We start from the raw sequence: 13,591 nt of genomic DNA, 5'->3' as shown, positions 1-13,591 counted from the left end.
CAATCAAAAGAAAGAGAGCCAATTTGGCAGCTGAATTGTAGGCTTATATTTAGTTGGGTTTTTTTTCTTTCGCCATTCTGTAATTGTTTTTAAGGCCAGAAGGTATGAGGGATTTCAGTTCGACGAGGAAAATTGTACTGTTATGAAAGAGGTACATTTTATATGGTCGTTATAAAATCAAAACGTGGTATCTATGCAGGTAGCATTTTTGTGTATCTCTACTCCTTCTGTAACCTGTTCCAAGGCTTAGGAAATTGCATAAAGCCAAGTTTACATCTGTTATAATCGTGGGAAGCAATGAATCTTTCTTTAATTTCGGTTTGAGTCTAGTTTTCTTTCACTGCAGATTTTGGACATAATGGATTAAGATTACATGCATAATAATGCATTATAATTAAATATATTATTTATTAAATGGATTGATCCCTTTACCGGGAATCTTAGTCCTTTAAAATTTGCTGAGTTTTGCTTCGTTTTGCATGCAAAGTTAGTTGCTCTTTTTACTTGAGAATTTTTTTTTTATAAATACTACTACTACTACTAACAACTCACCGCAGCAACAAGCCGCCTGAGGCCAACACAGTTACGCACGCTCCTCCTCCACCCCAACCTATTCAAAGCCTCCTTTTTACACCCGATCACGAAGTTCCCATTTCCTTTAAATCTTTCTTTATGACGTCCTCCCACCCCAGACGAGGACAACCTGCTTTCCATTTAGCCCTAGATGGTTGGCCGAAAAGAACAACCTTCGGCAATCTGTCATCCTTCATCCGCACAACGTGCACTAGCCACCTCAACCTTTCTTTCATTATAGCCCTAGAGAGCGGTACTGAACCAAGTTTTTGGTTAAGCCTATTTTTTGAAATACCCTCAGTCATCCAGGTACCCAGAAAAATCCTTAAGCAATTCCTCTCGAAAACATCTTGCAAATCTTCATCCGCTTTTCGGAGCGTCCATGCTTCATAGCCATATTTAACCACTGTCATCACTCTAGCTTCTAATATTCTGATCTCGGTTTGCAGACTTATCTACCTATTCTTCCAAACTTTTTTTAACTGTGAAAAAAAAACGCCCCGAGCCTCTGCTACTCTACTTTAAACATCTTCACTGCTCCCACCATCTTTACTAATAATACTACTAAGTAAGTGAAGCTGCCCACCTGATCAATCTTTTCATTACCCATTGTCACCTTTTCATCTTCATTTATTCCTAGCCATAGTGACTTAGTCTTCTTAACATTAATTTTCAAACCTATTCTAGCACCCTGAACTCGCAAAACCTCAAAAACTTCATTCATTTTGCTCACACTTTCATCTAGGATGCTTAAATCATCAACATAATCCAAGTCCAGGAGACTTTTTTTTTCCCATTTGATTCCGTGGTCTCGAATTGCCTTTCCTGTGCTCCTTAAGACAAAGTCCATCAAAATAATCCATATAAAGGGGGATAGAACACAGCACTGCTTAACTCCTGATTTAATACAAAACCAGCTGCTAACCTCATTTCCTACCTTAACCGCAGCAGTGTTTTTCTCCAGCAGTGTTATAAATGTGTATAAAAATAGAATTATTCCTATCAAAATGTATCCTAAAATAGGTCCCTGTGCCCCCACTATCACTCTGGCGTCTGTTACCCTGGATTTTTTTTTCTGTGGGCACCCTTGCCTTTCACTTCACAACGAATCAAAAATTAGCATGAACGAAAAAGTGTTGACTTTTGAACACCAGAAATGTCCGTAAAACTCGCTTAGATGTAACTGACTGTGGAATTACTAGGAAGTTTCGATGTTTTCGTTCTGAGAGGGCTCCGGCGTCTTTAAAATCTACAGCTTATATCATCGCAAAGCCGAAACTTCGTAAGTCCATATCATTTTTCCGCATTTAAGGGGGAGGGATATATACCTCCTCCATTGCTACAATACTCATAGTTGCACAGAATTTAGTTGTTGTTGTGTTTTATTTGGGGGGGGGGGTGCAAGGTTTCAAATAAATTGCCAAAAATTTCAGGATATTTTGGAAATTGACATAAAATATTAATATTACGGGAGGGATGCCAGAATACTACTACTCTAGCTACTCAATTCCTGTTTAAGTAAAGGTAATATCATGTCGTTTATACCATTTTGTCTTCTTTTTTATGTCACTGGAGTTAGCAAGCTGAGTACCGATTTTAGATACGTACCTTTGATTGTTTTAAATAGCAAAATATCATACTACTTTCGCAATTTTAGGTTCCAAGGTCAATGACATGAAGTAAAAAAATTCTGCAGGGGCAAACTCATTTTCCAATAGACAGCCAAAAGTTGGAAGAACCGTAAACACCCAATAGAAGGTAGAATTGAGCCAAATTGTGGGGTAGGCCTAAAAGCCACGTCTGATATAGTCATAGTATTCAGATGATTTCCGAAAAACTATTTGCTGAGCTGCTTTCAAAGGAAGAAGAGCACTGCAGATAAAGAGGGTCAAAGTATTATTGAATCCGCATTGTACTGCTCTTATGACTTTGAACATCCATTGGCTATTATATCAGAGTCCCCAAATATGTCAGATACTGCTTTTTGATGTATCGACGGAGATGTTCACAATCAAAAGTAAAATCTTGAAAATGTTTTATTCTTAAAACTTTTGGAGAGGAAAAACGGAAATGTGAAAGCAAAATACGTCTTACATTAACAACTGGATGCTCCCTCCCCCACCAACCCGGTTTGGGGTACCAACCCAAAGCTCCGTTTTTTGCTTGATCAGAAAATTGTCATTAAAGAATTATTTGCACCCCTACTGTTTTGTAGAAAAGTTCTTACCTGTGCTTGGAGGATAAGTTATAAATATGGGTGCTGTAGTGGGGTTTTTAGCCGGAGGATAGCCACTGAATATAGTTGAATGAGGTTCACCAGGAGCATAAGTGAAGTAGATAGGTGCTGTTGTAGGATGGTTTGCTGGTTTGTATCCCAAGAACGGCTTCAGTCCAGAAAACGAAGGATAACTTGACAGAAACTTGGAAAAAAATTCTTGTGGTGAAAACCATCCATTGTTTTGTTTGTGGGGTGAATTGTAATCACCATTAACATAAATATTGTGATTCTGGTTCTGATAAATTTGCACACTACCAATACTAGGCAACCATGGTCGATAAAATTGACGTTTATATTTTGGTATCCTACTATTTTCAAAAAAAGAACTGTGCAACTTTTCTAAAATGGATTTTTTGCTCCCACTCTTTGCACGAACTTCAAATTTTCTTTTAAGTTCTGAATTTCTTTCACTAATTGCATTAGTAGTTAACCATAATACGAATAAACAAGACCCGGTTAAACGCATCCTTTAACCAAACTAGACTAAATGTTACTGGGATGAGAAACAAAATTATTGAATATTTCACACGCTTCACTTGAAAAACATGACGTAATTAATTTTTGTCAAAATAGCATTTTTACTAAATACACGCAACTAACTGGCAATAAAAAATACTTTACTTTTACATATTTATTTTTGCCTCTTTGGATTGTTCTTTTACTTAAAAATTTTCGGTCTATTTAACTTTTTTTTTCTTCTCTCTTTTTTCCTTCTTTAAGCACAATTAATTTTTCATTCATTGAATCTCGACAATCACTTTCATTTAGAAGGCATAAAAATTCTTCAAATTCTGATTTTTAATTACAAAAAAGTATGAAAATTATGTTTTTATTTTAATATGGTGTTTACTATGGTGTCTCAAGATAAGCTTAATTGAAACTAAAGTTTCCGAAAGTGCTCCTTTAAGACTGTATTTGTCAAGTTACCCTAGAAGAGGGGGGGGGCTGTTACGGAAAAATTTTGTGAGAAATAATAAGCCTCTCGCTTATTTCTCTTGTGGATAAGAATACATTAAAACAGCCCGTTGACATACATTTCCTTTAAAGCACTAAGAACCGTAAAATTAAATCTTGTTGTTTAAATCGGTTAAGTAGAAACTCACATAACAAAATGCGACTTAAAAAAAACTAAGAAATTCAATTTTTAATGAAAAAACATCGATTTGTAGTTATACAAAAATGTTTTGCTTTTTGTGTGGATACATAAGTTTTTTCGGCAGCAAGTGCCAGATTAAAAAAAAATCTAACGAAAATTCGGTTAAAAAAAAAAATAATAAACTAAAGACACGTGGCACCAAGCAGCTTAAGAAGGCATACGGTAGCTTTCTTTTTGAACTTGTAGTCGTTTTTGGGATCCACAGATTATTAATATTTGAATTTTTAGAACGAAAACGTTGCCAACTTTAACTTATTATCTTTACTTTTTATTTTCAGCAATATCTTCAGCAATTTTTTTTATTTACTTTTTATATTGCAGCAGGGATACTGCCCTAAAAACTTCATAGTTTTGAAACACCCAAAAGAAAAATCTAAAAAAAAAAATGGTTTAAAGTACCTAAGATGAGTCGAGCGGCAAAAATTCTTTTTATTTTTATGTTCTTGTTACTTTAAATTTTTGGCTACGTTCAATCTACCCTCTACTATTGAGATTTTTTTATCATAGAATAGCCCAGATCGCAAAAACCTTTTTTCTTTTTTTTTCGTTTAAAAAAAAGCTTTTAGGCTACTTTTGTCGTGCGAAAGTAATTTATAATCTGCCGCATTCATACTCAATAATTTGGACATAAAATTAACCATGGTGCACCGCATATTGCTATCGCTTTTAAAGATTCCTGAACTCACCGAAAAATTCCTTTGAAACTAATAACTGTCTTCGATCCGCCATTTTTACGAATATTTAGCATAATTGGTCCATACTGATGTTTTCGACCCTCCCCCCTAGCCTTCAGAAAACCATTGTACATTAATTTATTATTGTGTAATTATTTAATTTTTGCAGATCTTAGTTGATAAACAATTATGTATAATAGAAATGTATCCCCCCCCCTCATCATTCTAAGTTCAATTCTTCTTTTTTGGACATCTTTCAGGTTTGAATGCGCTAACATAAGAATGATTTGTTATAACGGCTTACTTTCTTTTATTACTATCATTCGAGAATGAAAGAGTTAATATATCTATAGTTACATTAAACAATCAGATTTTCATTTCAAATGTTTTGAAAGGCAATCAGTAAATAAAGCATTTGCAATTGCAAGCTGTCTATATTTGTAGCTCTCTAAAATACTTTCATGGAAGAGAAAGTCAAACTTAATATGGTTTCAGTTTAACTTATTGACTCCTAAAGAAAAAGAGTCAATCTGAAAGTCTCTGCCATATCTGAGGAAGGACTCCAGCTTGACGCTGAAGCACTGCCAGGAGCTTAATATAGTATAGACTAATTTTGCAAAGTCACCCTGAGTTCTCACTAAAATCAGGTCCTCGGTACCCTAGCCAATGCTCTTTGAGATCTAAAATAGAGGTAATAGTTTACTAATTTGGAAATCCAAAGGCATCTAAAGTGGGGATAGCAGCTTTGCTCATTCTTGGTCCCTAAGAAGTCCAATAAAGACGGTTTCAGCTCATACATCTTTCTTAATTTGGCGGATCCTAGTCTGTGGCTGTGAGTACTCAACGAGGATCTTTATTGTTTCATTTGGTTTCATTCTAGTGTAACAATGTGGGTTAGAGTTCAGTAGACAACGGAATTAGAGGCATCATTTCACAAAAATGTAGGGTAAAGTATATTTTTAATATCTAGTGGGGGACATTTTTTTTATTTTTTCAATGATACTAGCGATTTTCATTGAAAATCGATTTTCTTTGAAAATACCAAAATAGGATTCTCTTTTAAAATCTAGGGGACTTTAAGGGGAATAAATGGAATTTAAGTTTTGGTTAGGAAAATGCCATTTAAACAGTTAAGAAGCATAAATGTTTTCTAACTAAAGATTTCTCTCTAGACTGTTTATACAGATGACGAAGACAAAAAAGAAACTGCGTTTCAAAATGTGTTTTCCAATGTCGTTACAAATAACCCTTCAACGAACAATCTGAAAGAAGTAATTTACCTTACACTGAACGCCAAGAAAAGTGGAACAGTTACATGCAGCCTGGCAGTGACTAGGAAAACATTTCTAGACGTGTTTATTCTTTTTAAATGTTTTAATTTCTTTTTCCATAAGCAACAAATTTATAATTTCACATGATTGATATATGTTTCTGCGATCGAGATCTGAATTTCCGAAATTGCAAACACACAAGAGTAATCAGAAAAGGTTTTAAGCCTCACCATGAAGATTGCATCACTCGTCAACTCTATTATTGTTTTGCAATATTTTATGTTTTAGAAGGCCTGTGAACAGGCAAAAACTCATCCAAGTACCATTCAGCCCTCCATCTCCAATCCTCTCCGTGTAATTCGAACGTTTTTCAATTTTTTTTAAATTTAACTCTCCAACAAAAACTCCCTCCTTTTCAAAGCCCCAAGTCTATACTTCATTAGAAAATTCTTTGGAAGCTCAGCTGACGTGCAGCAGTCATTTGAATGAGTTGAGATAATATATTTCATGAAAAAATGAATTTTTGAACAAGATCAGGGGAATTAAATAACAAAAAAATTGTACTTCTAAAAAAGAAAAACTTTAAAATGATTTTGAAAGAACAAGATGAATATTATAATCATAGCATAGTGAGAAAGGTTCATTTTACTTGTGTTCAATAGCTTTAACTATTTCTGGCTTGTACTTCCTACAAGTATTAAGAGAATGCTTATTACGAAAAATAGGAATTTTAAAGAAATTTGTCTTCTGTTTTTTTAAGCTAAGATATAGGATTAGTTGAAGGTCGTCCTTGTCCACGCACTTGTGGTAATTGGAGAGTGAAGCCATTTTTATGATAGGATCCAACACTTCTCAGATTACCCTCATACAAAATGGATTTGCTTGAGCAAAATTACTAGCACTTTATAGACGTTTCACTTAAAATTTTCATTATGGTGTAAGGTGTCCTTTCACCAGACTCAAGTTTAAACCACAAGTCCTCCCAATTTTCTTCCCACTCCATAGGTAAACCTTCACTTTCAGCATCAAAACCAATGCTATCTTCATCATCAGCTTCAAAGCCTCTAGATAGCGTATAGCCGCCATTTCTCTTAGTAATAATTAGTTCATCCTCAAAATCTACCGAGGATCTCACAACACCTATTTCATTTCTCACTGCATTTAATGCTTTTTTCAAATCAACAAGTTCACGTAACAGATTCGGATCGATAGGTTCGCCATGTTTATGTTCACCTAGTTTTCGTAGAGTATCTGCAAGTGGGCCGGCAAGGCCATGTAGCTTATTGGTGAGTTCACGCATTCGTTGCCAGCTTTCAGCATATTGCCTCCTTATGAGTTCTATAATAGTTGATGTCAGGGCAAGACCAATGAGGATATAGAACGTGCAAACGAGCATGTACGTTGTTTGCGCTAGAATAAACAAGACTTTTTAGCTCTATTTTATGATTTACAAGCTCTTCATATTTAAAAGAAACCCATCAAAGCTAATTCAAATCGTTAATTTAATTGGTGAATTGTTCCTAATCATGGAAAGCGCAGTAGAAGTGAACAAGCTCTATTCTATGTTAATAATAAATCCTTATTTGCTATAGCCAAGAAGAGTTCCCATTACTCCCAAAATTTAGAAACACCTCTATCCTAGCTCAAGTGTTGGTTTAAAGAAAAAAAAAGACATTGATCTATGTCTGGGGCGTAGGCTTCATGTTTACGCATGCCCAGTCTTTTTGTTTCCCCAGCCAAAAATTGGTTTCGCACAATCATTATTTGAAGCCTTTTTTCATTTGTTATCGTTGAAAAATAATTTTGTATTAAACATATTATAACCAGTAATGTTAATTGCTGGTATAAAAATATAAAAATAAAAACACTAAAACCAGTCATTAAATGTAGTAATCCATTCAGTGGGTAAGGCAGTAAGTCCGCATAAGTGCCTGAATAATTTAATGGCACATATTTTAAAGTCATGAAAAATGATAATTTGCCCACTAAATTTATCTGGAAAATACTGTTAAAAAGGACAAAATAATGTTCCTTCAGCCCTTTGCTCATCATAGGCAGCGCGCTAGCGCTGCCTAAGTAAAGAACGATGTGGGCACAATGTGTTTTTTTTTCTCCATCCCCGGGCACTTCGTATGGAAGGAGTTGTCGTAGAAACTTCAAAAAGGGTTCATTCGATTGGAAATTGGAGTGGCTAGTGCCCTTTCTAATGGTCGAAAGTGATTGGAGGGCACCTAGCCTCCCTCCCCTCCCCACGCCCACCATTCCCCCAAACACATCCAATCAAAATTTTGAGATAGCCTTTTTGTTCAGCGTAGTTGATTTCCAGATAGAAAATAGGTTTTTGAGGAGGGCACTCCCCTACCACCCTCAGGGCATGGGTTTTAAGTTATGCCTTGGGGGCATATAAGGTTTTTATAGAAGGCGTTGTCGTAGAAACTTCAAAACAGGCTCATTCGATAGGAAATTCGAAGGGCAAGTACCCTTTTTAATAGTCGAAAGTGATTGGAGGGCAACTAGCCCCCCCCCCCCAACGCCCATCATTCCCCCAAACACATCCAATCAAAATTTCGAGATAGCTATTTTGTTCGGCGTAGTTGATTTCCAGATAGAAAATATGTTTTTGAGGAGGACACTCCTCCACAACCTTCAGGACAAGGGTTTTAAATTATGACCTGCGGTCATATAAAGTTATTATAGAAGGCGTTGTCGTAGAAATTTCAAAAAAGGCTCATTTGATTGGAAATTCAAAGGGCTAGTGCCCTTTTTAAAAGTAAGTGATTGGTGGGCAACTAGCCCCCCCCCCCCCCACGCCCATCATTCCCCCAAAGACATCCAATAAAAATTTTGAGACAGCCAATTTGTTCAGCGGAGTTTATTTCCAAATATAAAATATGTTTTTAAGGAGGACACTCCCCCACAGCCCTCAGGGCAAGGGTTTTAAGTTATGCCCTGGGGGTATATAAGGTTTTTAAAGAAGGCGGTGTCGTAGAAACTTCAAAAAAAGCTCATTCGATTGGAAATTCAAAGGGCTAGTGCCATTTTTAATAGTCAAAAGTGATTGGAGGGCAACTAGCCCCCCCCCTCCACGCCCATCATTCCCCCAAACACATCCAATAAAAATTTTGAGATAGCCATTTTGTTCAGCATAGTTTATTTCCAAATAGAAAATATGTTTTCGAGAACGACAATCCCCCACAACCCTCAGGGCAAGGGTTTTAAGTTATGCACTTGGGGTATATAAGGTTTTTAAAGAAGGCGTTGTCGTAGAAACTTAAAAAAAAAGCTCATTCGATTGGAAATTGAAAGGGCTATTGCCCTTTTTAATAGTTAAAAGTGATTGGAGGGCAACTAATCCCCCCCTCCACGCCCATCATTCCCCCAAACACATCCAATAAAAATTTTGAGATAGCCATTTTGTTCAGCATTGTTGATTTCCAAATAGAAAATATATTTTCGAGGAGGACAATCCCCCACAACCCTCAGGGCAAGGATTATAAGTTATGCCCTGGGGGCATACAAGGTTTTTATTGAAATCCTTGTCGTAGAAACTCGAAAAAGGACTTATTCGGTTGGAAATTCGAAGGGCTAGTACCCTTTTTTAATAGTCGGAGTGATTGGAGGGCAACTAGCCCCCCCACGCTCATCATTTCCCCAAATACATCCAATCAAAATTTTGAGATAACCATTTTGGTCAGCGTAGTTGATTTCCAAATAGAAAATATTTTTTGAGGAGGACACTCCCCCACAACCCTCAGAGCAAGAGTTTTAATTTAGTCCCTGGGGGCATTTAAGGTTTTTATAGAAGGCTTTGTCGTAGAAACTTAAAAAAAAGTTCATTCGATTGAAACTTCAAAGGGCCAGTGCCCTTTTTAATAGTCAAAAGTCAATGTAGGGAAACTAGCCCCCCACCCCCACGTCCATCATTTCCCCAAACACATCCAATAAAAATTTTCAGATAGCCAATTTGTTCAGCCTAATTGATTTCAAAATAGAAAATATATTTTTGAGGAGGACACTCCCCTACAACCCCCAGGGCAAGGATTATAAGCTATGCCCTGGGGGCATATAAGGTTTTAATTGAAATCTTTGTCGTAGACACTTGGAAATGGGCTCATTCGATTTGAAATTCAAAGGGCTAGTACCAATTTTAATATTCGAAAGTGATTTGAGGGCAACTAACCCCCTTCTCAAGCCCACCTTTTCCCCAAACGCATCCAATCAAAATTTTTAGGTATTCATTTTGTTCAACATGATTAAAAGCTTTGGAAAACATGTTCTTAACGGTGACAACCTCTCCCCCCACAGCCCTGAGGGCAAAGGCTTTAAGTTATTTCCTGGCGGCATATAAAGTTTTATTTAAAGTATTGTCGTAAAAACTTCAAAACAGCTCATTCAATTTGAAATTGAAAGGGCTAGTTCCTTTTTAATAGTTGAAAGTTATTGGATAGCGAATAACACCCCTCTCACGCCCACCATTTTCCTAAACACATCAAATTAAAATTTTGAGATATCTATTTTGTTCATCGTAGTTGAAAATTCTGGAAATTAGGTCTTTTAGGATGATAACCCCTCAGAGCCCTCAGTGCAAGGGTTGTAAGTTACGCCCTGGGGCATATAAAGTTTTTATTGAAAGCGTTGTCGTAGAAACTTCAAAAGGGCTCTTTCAACTGGAAATTTAAGGGCTACTGCCTTTTTTAATAGTTGAAAGTGATTGGATAGCGACTAACGCCCCTCTCACGCCCAACATTTTCCATAACACATACAATCAAAATTTTGAGATATCCATTTTGTTTAACGTAGTTAAACGTTCTGGAAATCAGGTCTCTTAGGATACAAGGGCTGTAACTTATGCCCTTGGCGCAAATAAGTTTTATATATAAAGTGTTGTATAAATCATAGGCTATCAGGCACTATCAGGCTGCCTAAGTAAAGAACGGGGACACTCGAGAACGAGACAAGAAACGGGGACTAAGTAAAGAGGAGGACACTCCCCCAAAACCCTCAGGGCAAGGATTTTAAGTTATGCCCTGGGGGCATATAAGAACGATGTTGGTACAATGTATTATTTGTTAATTTTTTCCTTTAGAGAATGGCACTTCGTATCGAAGAAGTTGTCGTAGAAACTTCGAAAAGCACTCATCCAATTGGAAATTGGTGCGGCTTGTCCCCTTTTTAATAGTCGAAAGTGACTGGAAGGCGACTAACAACCCTTCCTCGCCCAGCATTTCCCAAAACACATCCAATCAAAATTTTGAGATAGCCATTTTGTTCAGCGTAGTTTATTTCCAGATAGAAATTATGTTTTTGAGGACAGTCCCCCGCAGCCCTTAGGGCAAGAGTTGTAAGTTATGCCTTGGGGGCATATAAGGTTTTTTATAGAAGGCGTTGTCGTAAAAACTCAGGGTGTCTAAAAAAAAATGTACTCACACTTAGAATAACGAGAAATCCTTTATTTATGAATATACAGCAAAATGGAACAGCTTCGAATATAGAAGACAAATATGATTAAGGAATCATGTTCATTAATCGTTGCTAATATGATGTCTTAGAAATCAACTGAGCTTAAAAGAGAAGAAGTTTGTCCTGAAATGTTACTGGTAGACCGGCAACACCATTGAAGTGCAAGGACAATTCAGAACGGAAACAACAAGATCGACACCAATGCGCCGGACTAGTGCTCACATCAAAGAGAAATTTTAACCAGAAGGAACCATTCAGAATGGCAACGAGAACCATTATGGACGACTGTAGACATTTAGGAGCCCAGGGCAAGAAGAAAGAGTGAAGGAAACACTTTTACAATCACCATAGAAATCCCTTAGACAAACTGCTTGGGAAACAAACATCTCAAAAGATAGCGTCCATCGTATCATGAAGCGTCTGCACTGGAAATGCTACATTCCAACACCAATTCATGCCCTAAACGAAGACGATCCTGACCGGCGAGTTGAATTCTGTGAATGGTACCTGGCAAAATGTGCAGAAGATGCAGGGTTTCCACACAAAATTGTTTGGAGCGATGAGGCAACCTTTAAATTAAATGGCACTATTAATCGCCATAATTGCACGTACTGGGCTCCTGTAAATCCTCATGTAACACTTGAACACCATGTCAACTTGCCAGGAGTAACAGTGTGGTGTGGGATATCTGCACTGGGCATCATAGGGCCATTTTTTATTAACGGAACGGTCACTGGTGAGAGCTACCTTAACTTGCTTCAGGAGTTTGTTGGTCCACAAATTTCTGAGATGTTTGGTGATGACGGCGAAATTTACTTTCAGCAAGATGGTGCACCTCCCCACTACCATCGCAATGTACGAGCTCACCTCGATGCAGCTTTTCCAGACACATGGATTGGCCGAAGGGGTGCCATTGAATATCTTGCACGTTCCCCGGACCTCACGCCCTTGGACTTCTTTTTTTGGGGATATCTCAAGGACAAAGTTTATGACACCCAACCAAGAACAATTGAAGCTTTGAAAATGGAAATTGAAAGACAATGTCGCGATATTCCTAATGACCTGTTTCGTGATGTTTGCGAATCCCTTGGTGCGCGTTATCAGCGTTGTCTGGACAATAATGGTCATCAATTCGAACATTTGCGAACATAATTCCTTAATCACATTTGTCTTCTATATTTGAAGCTATTCCATTTCACTGTATGTTAATAAATAAAGGATTTCTCGTAATTCTAAGTATGAGTACATTTTTTTTAGACACCATGCTTTTAAAAAAGGCTCATTCGATTGGAAATTCAAAGGGCTAGTGCCCTTTTTAATAGTCGAAAGTGATTAGAGGGCAAATATCCCGCCTCTCACGCCCACCTTTTCCCCAAACATATCTGATCAAAATTTTGAGATACCCATTTTATTCAACGTAGTTTTAAGTTCTGGAAATTAGGTCTTTGAGGATGACAACCCCCTCCCCCCACAGCCCTCAGGGCAAGGGTTGTAAATTATACCAAGGGGGCATATAAGGTTTTTATATGACGCATTGTCGTAGAAACTTCAAAAAAGAGCTCATTCGATTGGAAATTTAAATAGCTAGTACCCTTTTTAATAGTCAAAAGTGATTGGAAAGCAACTAAGACCCTTCCACGCCCACTATTTCCCCAAACACATCCAATAAGGATTTTGAGATAGCCATTTTGTTCCACGCAGTTCAAAGTTCAGGAAATTATACCTTTGAGCAGGACACTCTCCCCACAGTCTTCAGGGCATATAAGGTTTTTTATAGAAATATTTGTCGTAGAAACTTAAAAAGGGCTCATTCGATTGGAAACTCAAAGGGCTAGTGCCGTTTTTAATAGTCAAAAGTGATTTGAAGGCAACTCGCCCCCCTCCCACGCCCATCTTTTCTCGAAACACATCCAATCAATATTATAGATGGCCATTTTATTCAACGTAGTTGAAAGTTTTGGAAATTAGGTCTTTAAGGATGAACCCCCCCCCCCACAGCCCGCAGGGTATGGGTTGTGAGTTATGCCCTGGAGGCGTATAAGGTTTTTCTTGAAAACGTAGAAACTTCAAAAGGGCTCATTCAATTGGAAATTGAAAGGGCTATTGCATTTTTTAATAGTTTAAAGTGATTGGAGAGCGGATAATGCCCCTCTCACGCCCACCATGTTCCCAAACACAT

At 37.3% G+C, this 13,591-nt stretch overlaps 3 protein-coding genes across 6 annotated transcripts in view; 1 reads left to right on the top strand and 2 right to left on the bottom strand.

Moving 5' to 3' along the window:
- Window positions 1-3,317, bottom strand: part of LOC148951521 (uncharacterized) — a 223,414-nt gene extending 220,097 nt beyond the window's left edge. For all 3 annotated transcript variants that reach the window (XM_089090307.1, XM_089090308.1, XM_089090309.1), the window contains exon 1: window positions 2,801-3,317. In XM_089090307.1, coding sequence (XP_088946433.1) covers window positions 2,801-3,317 — 517 coding nt within the window. The remainder of the gene's footprint in view (window positions 1-2,800) is intronic.
- A 2,715-nt stretch (window positions 3,318-6,032) lies between these two features.
- The window catches only part of LOC148951519 (potassium channel, subfamily K, member 16-like), a 164,785-nt gene continuing 157,226 nt past the window's right edge, over window positions 6,033-13,591 (bottom strand). For both annotated transcript variants that reach the window (XM_089090305.1, XM_089090306.1), the window contains one exon: window positions 6,033-7,362. In XM_089090305.1, the coding sequence (XP_088946431.1) occupies window positions 6,848-7,362 (515 nt within the window). In that variant the 3' untranslated portion in view covers window positions 6,033-6,847. The remainder of the gene's footprint in view (window positions 7,363-13,591) is intronic.
- Window positions 11,758-12,564, top strand: LOC148951520 (uncharacterized). The gene has a single exon (XM_089090360.1). The coding sequence runs from the start codon at window positions 11,824-11,826 to the stop codon at window positions 12,562-12,564; it is 741 nt and encodes a 246-aa protein (XP_088946486.1). The 5' UTR covers window positions 11,758-11,823.

The sequence above is a fragment of the Artemia sp. Qi Xiang Cuo genome, chromosome 6 (assembly GCF_049724085.1).
Source record: "Artemia sp. Qi Xiang Cuo chromosome 6, ASM4972408v1, whole genome shotgun sequence".
NCBI classification, from domain to species: domain Eukaryota; kingdom Metazoa; phylum Arthropoda; class Branchiopoda; order Anostraca; family Artemiidae; genus Artemia; species Artemia sp. Qi Xiang Cuo.
This window is presented reverse-complemented; position numbering and strand designations above follow the sequence as displayed.